This window comes from Chamaea fasciata, unplaced genomic scaffold, assembly GCF_029207755.1.
Source record: "Chamaea fasciata isolate MVZ Bird 193981 ecotype frontalis unplaced genomic scaffold, bChaFas1.0.hap1 SCAF_3, whole genome shotgun sequence".
In the NCBI taxonomy this organism is placed as follows: Eukaryota; Metazoa; Chordata; class Aves; order Passeriformes; family Sylviidae; genus Chamaea; species Chamaea fasciata.
In genome coordinates this window covers 1,848,199-1,857,912 of record NW_027094088.1, presented here as the reverse complement: position 1 = coordinate 1,857,912, position 9,714 = coordinate 1,848,199, and the positions used below count along the sequence as shown (strand labels likewise).

Here is a 9,714-nt window from a genome sequence, read left to right as displayed (position 1 = left end):
GGAAGGCTGCACGGGTGGTTCCTGGGGCTGATCCCGCTCTTTTCCCACCGCAGCATCGCCGTGCCAGCCCCGTTCGTTCCCCACCGGGATGCTGGAGAGGGAAAGAGGGAGCAGGCGGTGCGGGACGGGGGGATGTGAAACCTTCCCCAAAGCAGCCGCGGGGAGCATCGGCACCTCTCACCCCACCGCGGTCCCACCACTGCCCGAGGCCGCCTGGGGACACCAGGGGTGGGGACACAGCCCCGGGGCTCCCAGATGCAGCGGGGATTATTGCAGGGCCGCAGGGAGGAGGATGGGAATTTGGGGATGCTTCCCGTGCAGCGCATCCATGGGCCAAGCAGGGAAACCGTGTCCCCGCGGGTCCACCCATCCCCGGTGCTGCGCAAGCAGAAACAGCCCCAGCACCAACAGGCAGCTCCCAAAAACTGAAGGGAAGGTCTGGAGGGGGGACGGGAAAGAGGGGGAAATTGTCACAAGGAAAAAAAAAAAAAAGTCTTCTCCCTGTCTTCCTTGGCAAGCGGCTGAGGATGGCACGGCCGGGAGCCGGGGCTGGAAGCGCAGGGGCCGAACCCGCACAGAGGGACAGAGGGACAGAGGGACAGAGGGACAGAGGGACAGAGGGACAGAGGGACAGAGGTGCGGCTGCGTGTCCGAGCGACTCTCGCTCCCCGCCACCGGCACCCAGACCCGCCCGTGGGTCCCGAATTTGGGGGGGAAATCGCAATTTTGGCAATTCCGTGAGCCCCATCGGCACGGCGGGGCACCAATAAATCCGTAACCAATTAAGCGTCAATTAACGTGAGAGCGGGTCCCCAGCCCGCAGCTGCAGAAGTGGCGGTGGGTGCCCCCTCCAGAGCACTCGCAAACTCATCACACCCATCCCAATCCCAAAAAAAAGAAAAATATTTCCCTGCTCCTCACTCCCCCCAGGGAAGTTTCATGAGGAAGAGCAGGCGGGAGGGAGGAAGGAGGACACGACACCACTACATTTATTAGTTTAGATTTTATTGGGGTGGGCGGGAAGAAAGGAGGGGGGGTGGGGGTTGCCTTACAGTTGAAGGGGTTTTACGGCATCAAAAGTCACAGGTACAACTGTCCCTGTCCCCGCGGCGGGGCGAAGCTGCCGGGAAGCGCCAGCCCGGGCGGGGGAAGCAGGAACGCGGGGCTGCAGCCCCGACCCCGCCACAACGCACCGACCGACACAAAGGGGCTCGAAACAACCAAAACGAAAACCAAACCGAAAAAAACACACTCCGAAAAGCCGTGCGCTCCCCCCTCCCCAGCCCGAAACCAGAGCTGCTTATCTCTGCAACCCTCCCCCCAAAAAATAAACCAAAACTTTTTTTTTTCTGCAGCTTTTTTTTTTTCCTTGCCTTTTATTTTTTTTTTTTATTTCCAAAAGTTTTGGGTTTTTTTTGGTCTGCAGGTTGCGGATCAGCTGGGCAGCCTTTCCCTCCCCCTTTGCCTCCCTTCTGGGCACCTCCCACGGCTGCTGCCTCCCCCCTCACCCTCAGCCCCAGGACGGCACAGCCAAGCTTGTGCAGAGCCCTCGAGGATGGACGGAGGACGAGACCAGGAAAAATTTCATTTTTGTAGGGAAGAAAAATCGAAATTATAAGAAAAAAAAGATTTTTTTTTCGTTTTCTTTTTTTTTTTTTTTTTTTTAAACGTTCTGTTCCGTGTTAGACTCTAGATAAATGCCAACCCAACAGCATCAACTAAAAATAACCGTGGTCACTGGAACGGACCGAGTATTTACATCATTCCCGCCGCTCCCCGCGGCAAGAGGCTGCACAGAGCCGGGACTTCCACACCCGCAGGGGCCGAGGGTCCCCCACAAAGCCGGGGGGGGGGCACTGGCAGGGCAGGAGCCAGCCTGCACCTCTGCCCGGGGTGGGGGGCAGCAGGGGACACGCTAGGCTTTTTAATTTTCTTTTTTTGTTTTGTTTCGTTTTTAAACTCCTCTTCTGTCGCGTTTAAAAAAATAATAATTATAATAAACCTGGCGGAGTGGTGCAGGAAGCAAATAAATATCAGTCAGTAGAGATGGGGGGGAAGGGGGGGGGCGGGGGGCGGCAGGACCTCCCCAGGGCATCGCCACTGCTAACGAAGAGGGAGGAGGAGGAGGGAGGATGAAGAGCCAGAGTCCTGCCCAGGAGGCGGCGGGGAGTCAGTGGCAGCTTGAGGGGACGGTGACGGGTCCCTCACAACACCTGGAAGCGCCAGGACGCCTGGTCCTTGTAGTCAAGGCAGTCGGGGGAGTTGAAGTTGAGCTTCCAGGAGGCGGCGGCGGCAGCGGCGGGCTCCTTGTAGTCCAGGCAGTCGGAGGAGTTGAAGGGCAGCCCCGTGCCGCCGTAGCCTTGGTGGTGGTGGTGGTGGTGGTGATGGTGGTGGTGGCCCGAGCTCTGGCTCAGCGGGTGGTGGTGGTGGTGGCCCGGCACCGAGGAGGGCCCCATGGGGCTCAGCTGGTGCGGATGGTGGTGGGAGTGCATGGGCGCCAGGTAGGAGCTGCAATCCACGCCCCCGAAGTAGGACGAGGAGGGCGGCGCGGGGTAGCCCTGGCCGTAGCCGCCGCCCTGGCTGTAGGACACGGGGTAGGAGGCGGAGGCGGCCGAGGCGGCGGGGCCGGCCCGCTGCATGCAGGAGGCGGCGGCGGGCGGCAGCGGCTCGGGCACCGTCACCCCCGCGGGCGCCGCGCCGGGAGAGATGGAAGCCGGGCTCCAGATGGACGAGGCCGGCGTGCTGAGAGAGGCCGGGGCGCCCACGGGCGCTGAGGAGGCCGAGCTGGAGGAGGAAGACGAGGCGGAGCTGGAGGCCGCTGCCGGCGGCGTGAACTGCCCGCTGCTCTCCGATCCCGAGCTCTCCCGGGCGGGCGAGGATTTCTTCTTGGCCGGGCGGCTCTTGGCCCCGCCGCCGCTCTGCTGCTGCTGCCGGCACTTGGCGCGGCGGTTCTTGAACCAGACCTGAGGGGAGAAGACGAGGTGCAGGGGAGCAAGGAGCGTGGTGGGCTCAGACAGCTCCCTAAAGGGGCTCCTCACCCTGCGAGCACCAGTTCTCCCAGTAACGCTGCGTACCCCAATCCCACCCCTGCCCGGCGACCCGGCCGCGCCACGGCCTGCCAAAAGCAGCACGGCCAGGGTCAAAGGCTGTGCCGTCCCAGCTCGTGCATATCCCCGGCGCAGTGACAAAATACGGATTCGGGGGACAGATCCTGCCTGCATCTCTCACCGCCCTGGGTATGCATTGACCAGCGCCCAAAGGGAATGGCTCTGGGAAGCAGAGCGTAGCGCCTGCTATGCCCTGGAGCAGGTGGAGGGTGACAGTAAAATATTAACAAAATTAAAATTAGCACAAGAGAATAAAAAGTAAAAAAACGCTCCCTCTTTGGCTGAACGTCCCCACAGCGGGACAGACAAGCAGGTGGGAGCCCACACGCATCCCTGTCCCAAGGAAAGGGGGAAGAGTGTGGATGGAGCAGGCGGTCTGAGCAGCGCCAGCCGAGCTGGGGCGGTTCTGCCTCCCCCATCCCACAGCCGCGCGGGATTCCCCCACGCAGATCCGGTACCTGGACTCGGGATTCGGGCAGGTTGATCTTGAGGGCCACCTCCTCCCGCATGAAGATGTCAGGGTAGCGGGTCTTGGCAAAGAGCGCCTCCAGCACGTCCAGCTGCGAGCGGGTGAAGGTGGTGCGCTCCCGCCGCTGCTTCCGCGGGGTGGCTGCGGGACGAGCAGCACCACAGGCCGGTCACGATGGGTCCCCAGGCACCTCCCGCACGCCCCGGCACGGGGGGAGCCCCGGTGGCCCCGGGACAGGGCCCTGGGGGGCACCCCAAAGAGCGGGAGTGTCCCCGCACACCCCCGGCGGCCGGAGCCCGTCCCGCTGAGCGCAGAGCGAGGGGAACAGGGCTGGGGAAGGGTCAGGCCTGGCTCCGGCAGGAGCTACGGGGAGATTTCGTTGTGTCGGAATTAATTACTTTTTTTTTTTTGGTTGTTTGTTCAATCTGAAAGTTCGTTATCCTTAAAAATCCCCGGGAAAACGGAGACACCCCGGGAACAGGGGGCGGAAATTCAGCTAGACCGCCAGTGTCCCCAGGCAGGGGTGCAGGCAGAGAACCAGCCCACAACCCACCAGAAGCCGTACGGCCCCACCAGCTCCTCCAAACCCGCACGGATGGAAGTTTTTCCCCCTCTGTTTGCTGGAGGATGGGGGGGCCGCGGTGCGGGGCACTCACCCGGGTACCCCACGGAGGGATGCAGCAGGTCCATGGCCGGGCCCGTCAGCCCCAGCCCATTCATGCCGTAAGGAGGCTGTTTGAGGTAAGACATCATGCTAGAAGCCGGGCAGTTTTCTTCCAAAGTCCCGCAGAAAAAAAAAAAAATTTAAAAAAAAAATCAAAATCGAATCGAATGTATGGGGTGGGGAAGGGGGAAATAAAAAGGAAAAAAAAAAATACAACTGACAAAAAGATCCCCCGAAAAAATCCCCAAACAAGAGGCAAAAAAAAAAAAAAAAAAGTTTTTTTTAAAGCCAACGACAATTTAAAAACGGAGCACAAAGTCGGTGTGAAAGGAGTTTTTTTCGTTCCGTCCCGCCGTCACCGCCACGAGGTCCTCGAGAGATCGCAGGTAAAGTGAGAGAAAAACAAAAACGAAGGAAAAAAAAATTTTGAAAAATCAAAACAACAACGAGGATCGAGAAACAGGCGGATTTCTTTCCCCGCTCGGAGGCGAGGCCGGAGCGCCTGGGGAGAGAGCGGAGAGAAGCGGGTGAGGCTCCGGCCGCCCGAGAGCTGCCGGGGGCTCCCGCGGGGCTGCGCCCACCCGGCGCGGGGGCTCCGCGCCTTCCGATCGCTAATTTTATTATTATTTTATTTTAAACGAAGGCGAGTCGCGCGCAAGTGCCGAGCGGCAACAGTGCCCGGCGATCGGGAGAGATAAAGCAATTATTTAAAAAGATAATTGGATTAGGAATCAAAAGGAGGTATCAGAGGAGGGAAGTATAATTAATTTAAAAGCGAGCAGACGGGGACGTTTTAATTAGAAATGGATAAGAGTTAAAAAGGGGGAAAGGGAAGGGAAAAAAAAAAAAAAAAGAGCGCGCCGGCAGCCGAGCGGGCGACAGCGCGGGGACGGGACGGCGGCGGGGCCCGCCCGGGGGGCTCCGGCAGCGCCGGCGGGGGGGACGCGGCACCGAGAGACCCGGCGGCGCCCGGGCTGGGGGGCAAAATGCCGCAGATAAAGGCGGAGGGGAGGAAGGAGCCGAGAGACCCCCGGCGGCCCCGTCGAGCCCCGGGGGCAGCCCAGGCTGAGACGAGTCCCCCCCCCCCGGCCGGGGGAACGGGGCAGCCGGCCCGCGGGGCGGGGGATGCCGGGCGGGCTCGGCGGTGCCCCCGCAGGCCGGGGCCGGGCGCAGGTCGGGTGGCAGCGCCGGGACCCGGCGTTGCATAACTTTGTCGGGGACGCGGCGGAGCGGGCCCGTCCCGGGAGGAGAGAACGGGGAAGAGCGAGGGAAATAAAAGCGTAGGAGAGAAGAGAGCGAAGAAGAAAATCCCGAGGCAGCCCCGGCCCGGCCGCGCTCACCACCCCTTGCCCACCGCGCCGCGGGCCCGCTACGCTCCGTCCCGGCGCCGCCGCCCGCCCGCCCGCCCCGTCGGTGAGCGCGGTGCCCGCCGCCCCCGCCCGCCTCACCTGCGCGGCCACCTGCGGAGCGACTGAGCGCCCGCCCGACGGCGGCGGCGGGGGCTGCGCGGGGCAGCGCGGGGCGGAGCGGGCGGGGGGCGCGGAGGGGGCGCGGCGGGGGGAGGGAGCGAGGGGGGCCGGCAGGTGAGAGGCGGGCTGGGGAGGGGGGCCGGGGGGGGCGCCTCCCGAGCCGAGCCGCGCACCCCCGACTTGTCGGGGTGCCCCGCGTTACCTTGCCGGCGGCCCGCGCTGTCGGGGCGATGGAGCCGCGGCCCTGATGAGGATTGATCACCTACCCCCGGCCCTACCCTTGTATGTGCGCGCAAAGCAACTGCGTAACCAGCCCGGCGCCAATCCCCGGCCGCTCCCCGCCTGACTGACAGCCGCCCGGGCAATGGCAGCGCGGGGCGACGGCTCCTCCGCACCGCCCCGCGCCGCTCCGCGCTCCCCCGCGCACCGACCCCGGCACCGCGGAGAACCGGCCGGCGGAGCCGGGGCTGCGGGGGGCGGGCGTGCGGGGCCCCGCGCAACCTCCGCGGAGAAGGCGGGTGCTGGGAGTTGTTGGAGAAGTGCGGAAGGGGGGGATGGGGGCGGCCGCTCCGCGCCCGCGCAGCTCTGCCCCCTCCCTCGGGATTGCCCCCCGGGCCGCTCCGCGCCGCCCTCCGCGTCCCTGGCGCCCGGGGAGACCGAGGAAAAAGTTTCTGCCGCCGCCTCGGCCGGCACGGAGGGCGCTCCCGGGGAGGGGAGGCGGTGTCGCGGCCCCCCCATCCCGCCGCCCGCGGGCTCTCCCAAACTTTGTGCTTTAAAATCCCAGTAAAACTACAGCGACCGCACCTTTCCCCGCGTGTCCCGAATTTAGGGGCTGCGGGGCGTCCGCGGGGGGCGAGCAGGCGGGGCCCGCCCGGGATCGGCGGGGACAGGGGCGAGGCGACACCGGGCCCTCCGCGCCGCTCCGCGGGGCCCCGCTGCTCGCTCGGGGCGGCGGGGTCGGGGCGCGGCGGCCGCGCAGGCGGCGGAGCGGCCCCGGACCTCTGAAGAGGCTCCGGTGCGCGGCTTTTGTTGGTCTCCCCAAATCAACTCCCTCTAATTGCAGTGGAGCTGAAAGCGAGCTAATGTTCAAAGGCGCTGCCCGCCGGCCCCGATCGCTGCGCGGTCTCCCGCGGGGGAGGACTTTCCCCCCCGATTTTTTTTTTTTTGTTGTCGGAGTTTTTTGGGGGGTTTTTTTCCCCCCCTTCTTTTCAAATCTTTTTCCTGCGCGAGGAGGGAACCGTCTAAGCCGGGCGGGAGGGAGCCGATGAGTAGTAGAGCGAAGGAGGTTAGCGAGCTCCTCCGCTCTCCCGCAGAAGTCAGCGACACGGGCACTTCTTCCCGTAAGAAAGGCGCCGCGGCCCATTCACGAAGGAAAAAAAAAAAAAAAAAAAAAAAAAAAAAAGCAAAGGCAGGAGGAGGGAGGAGGAAGAGTTTGCGGGGGCAGTTCTCCCCCCCTTCCAGCCCCTCTCCACCGTTTTGCCCCGCTCCTGCCGGGGCAGTTCCTGGCTCGGGCTGCGCTCCCCCCGCCCCCGCCGCCTTCCCATCACTTCTGCCCCGCTCCTGGCGGGCAGCAGCCCCCCCCCCCCCCCCCGAGGCTTTTTCCCCCGCCCCACGCACACACCGGGGGGTATCCATGCCCCCCCAAGCCTCCCGCAACTCCCGCGGTTACCCAATCCTCAATTGCGGACGCCTCCCCGCAGGCTCGGCCGGGGGCTGCGGGCAGGGCGGGCGCGGGGCTCGCCACCCCCCCGAGGTGACGGTCCCGGCCACTCCGAGCCCCCCGTTCCCTCCGCCGGACGGAGCCGGCGCCCTCCCCGCTGTGCCCAGGTAAGGTCGGCGGCGGGGCGGGAGCCGCGGGTGGGCAGGGGGGGTCGGGCTGCGCGACCCCGGCCCCGCCGAAGGGCAGATCGGTCCGGCGGGCCGGGGGCCTCCTGCGGCCGGTGTGCGGGGCTGGGGGCGAAACACGGGGGACACATACACTTAATTTTTCCCGCAGCCCGGCGGCTGAGTTACTTTTTTCGCTTTAAAAGCCAGGCAAACACCGGCCCCCCGCCCAGGAGGAGAGGATGCCCGCCCGCGGCCCCCCTGGCCCCAGGGGCAGCCCCTCGCTCCGGGGCTCAGCAGTTGCCGGTGCCCGGCCGGGCTTTGCTGCCTCTCCCCTCCCGAGCCCCCGGAGCGTGTTCCCTGCCGTCCCCAGCTCCTGTATTTTTTACGGGAGGGAACAAGAGCACGGAGGAGCCCGCTGCCCCAAGCCCCCCCACCCCGGCGCCGGAGCGTTCTGCGCATCTTCCCAAACTTCTCATGGGGCCAAATCCACCTGCGGGCCCCGGGGCAGCCCCCAGTTTCCCAGGCCGGTACATCCCGCGGCACCGGCGGCCGCTCGCACCAAAACCGGGCGCTTTCCCTCCTCCACGGGAGACTTTTTTTGGCGCAGCGCGGAGCGGGCGGCGGGCCGCAGCCGCACCTGGAGCTTCTGCGGTCCCGGGCGGAGCGGCAGCCGCGGCCCCGCAGGGTTCGGGCTCCTTCGGCCGCTCCGCTCCGCTCCCCGCGGGCGCGTTCCGCGCTTCGGGCCGCGCATCCCCCGCGCCGCTGGCGGGCGGCATCGGCCCCGCGGGGAAAAAAGTTTTACCTCCCCCTTCCCCGAGTTGCATTGTATTAAAAAAAAAAAAAAAAATCAAACGAAAAACTTTTCCGTCCCGTGGGTTTCGTTGCGTTGGCGAAGCGGCGGCGGCCGGGGCGGCCCGGGGCGCGGAGCTCCGCTGTCCCCCCCGCGCCGGGATCGGTCCCTTCCCGCCCCCCGAGCCCCCTCCCCGGCCGGCTGAAGGCGGGAGGGGCGAAGGGAGTCTCCCAGGTAAAGAGGAAAAGCGGCAGTTACGGTAAGAAAGATTCGGGTTTTATTGAAAATTTTATATATGACTCGGTGTTGTAATAAATAAAAGAGACGAGCTCCACGAAGGGACGATGCGAGCGCGGGACACGCTTGGGGGCACACGGACGGGGCGGGGGGCGGTGGGGAACGCGGCCGGGCGCAATAAATAACGCGGAGCGGGCGGCGCGGTCCGGTCCGGTCCGGTCCGGTCCGGTCCGGTCCGGTCCGCGGGGGAACGCGGCTGTCCCGGGCCCGGCCGGGCTCTGCCCCGGGCTGCCCCACTCCGCTCGCAGCCGCTCCCAGGGTTTTGTGCCAGCTCTGGGGGAGAAGCCCCCCGAGTAAACCAGAGCAGCTCGGCTCTACTCCCGGGGAAATGCAAAACTGATGTAATAAACCACTGGTAAATACAGCACATTTTTAATAATAACTGGGGTGGATCTGACCTAACTATAAAATGTAGGTAGCTTATTAAGTATTACATATGGCAGGACTAGATGAAACCATTCCCAATGATTTTTTTTTTCCCCCCTATATCACCCTCTCTAATCCTATTACGACAAAAACATTTTTATTTCAAAACTCAGCCCTCCTCCAGCTACAGAAACCAGGACAAACTATTTCTTCTCCTCCTTCCGCCCATCTCCGGCATCGCCCGCACGCCAGGGGTCTCGGCGATTCCATTTCCAATGCTTTCGGCAGGAGAGCTGAGCCCACACGGAAATCATGGGACAACGCGAGTTCGCTTGAATGGAAAACAAAAAAAAAAACAACGGAGTGGGGCCCGGCGCAGCCTAGATCTGGCCTAAGAAAATGGAAAAAAAGTTTAATTTTTTTTTTTCAAAACATTTTTTTTTTTTTCCCCAGTCTCATGTCGGCAATTTTAAGAACGTAAGAAAGCCGCGCTGCGATTTCGCCGCCGCCGCGGGAAGGCCGCTCACTGGAGAACGCACTTCTCTTCCTTCTTGGCCATCTTGCCTTTGTTTTGCTCGAGGGTCCTCTCCAAATGCTCGTCCTCTTCCTCGGCCCTGCGGAAAGAGGCGCGGTGAGGGGATGGGCGCCGGCCGAGTTCCCCCACGGCCCCGGCGCCCGCGGACTCGGGCCAAACTTCCCGTGGGGACCGCGGCGGCTCGGCGGGG

At 64.0% G+C, this 9,714-nt stretch overlaps 2 protein-coding genes across 15 annotated transcripts in view; both read right to left on the bottom strand.

Annotated features, from left to right (window-relative positions):
- Positions 1-1,021: 1,021 nt before the first annotated feature.
- OTX1 (orthodenticle homeobox 1) lies at positions 1,022-5,956 on the bottom strand. 4 transcript variants are annotated; one of them, XM_066180347.1, is made up of 5 exons: positions 5,912-5,956; positions 4,462-4,742; positions 4,233-4,349; positions 3,566-3,717; positions 1,022-2,963 (listed from the first exon to the last, which is right to left on the bottom strand). In XM_066180347.1, the coding sequence occupies exons 3-5, from the start codon at positions 4,327-4,329 to the stop codon at positions 2,205-2,207; spliced, it is 1,008 nt and encodes a 335-aa protein (XP_066036444.1). In that variant the 5' UTR covers positions 4,330-4,349; positions 4,462-4,742; positions 5,912-5,956; the 3' UTR covers positions 1,022-2,204. The 4 variants fall into 4 exon arrangements, with proteins under 4 accessions (XP_066036444.1, XP_066036445.1, XP_066036443.1 ...); XM_066180348.1 differs by having other exon boundaries at positions 4,537-4,742; XM_066180346.1 differs by having other exon boundaries at positions 4,233-4,742.
- Positions 5,957-8,580: 2,624 nt separating this feature from the next.
- EHBP1 (EH domain binding protein 1) overlaps positions 8,581-9,714 on the bottom strand; it is a 212,605-nt gene continuing 211,471 nt past the window's right edge. For all 11 annotated transcript variants that reach the window (XM_066177713.1, XM_066177704.1, XM_066177708.1 and 8 more), the window contains one exon: positions 8,581-9,603. In XM_066177713.1, coding sequence (XP_066033810.1) covers positions 9,513-9,603 — 91 coding nt within the window. In that variant the 3' untranslated portion in view covers positions 8,581-9,512. The remainder of the gene's footprint in view (positions 9,604-9,714) is intronic.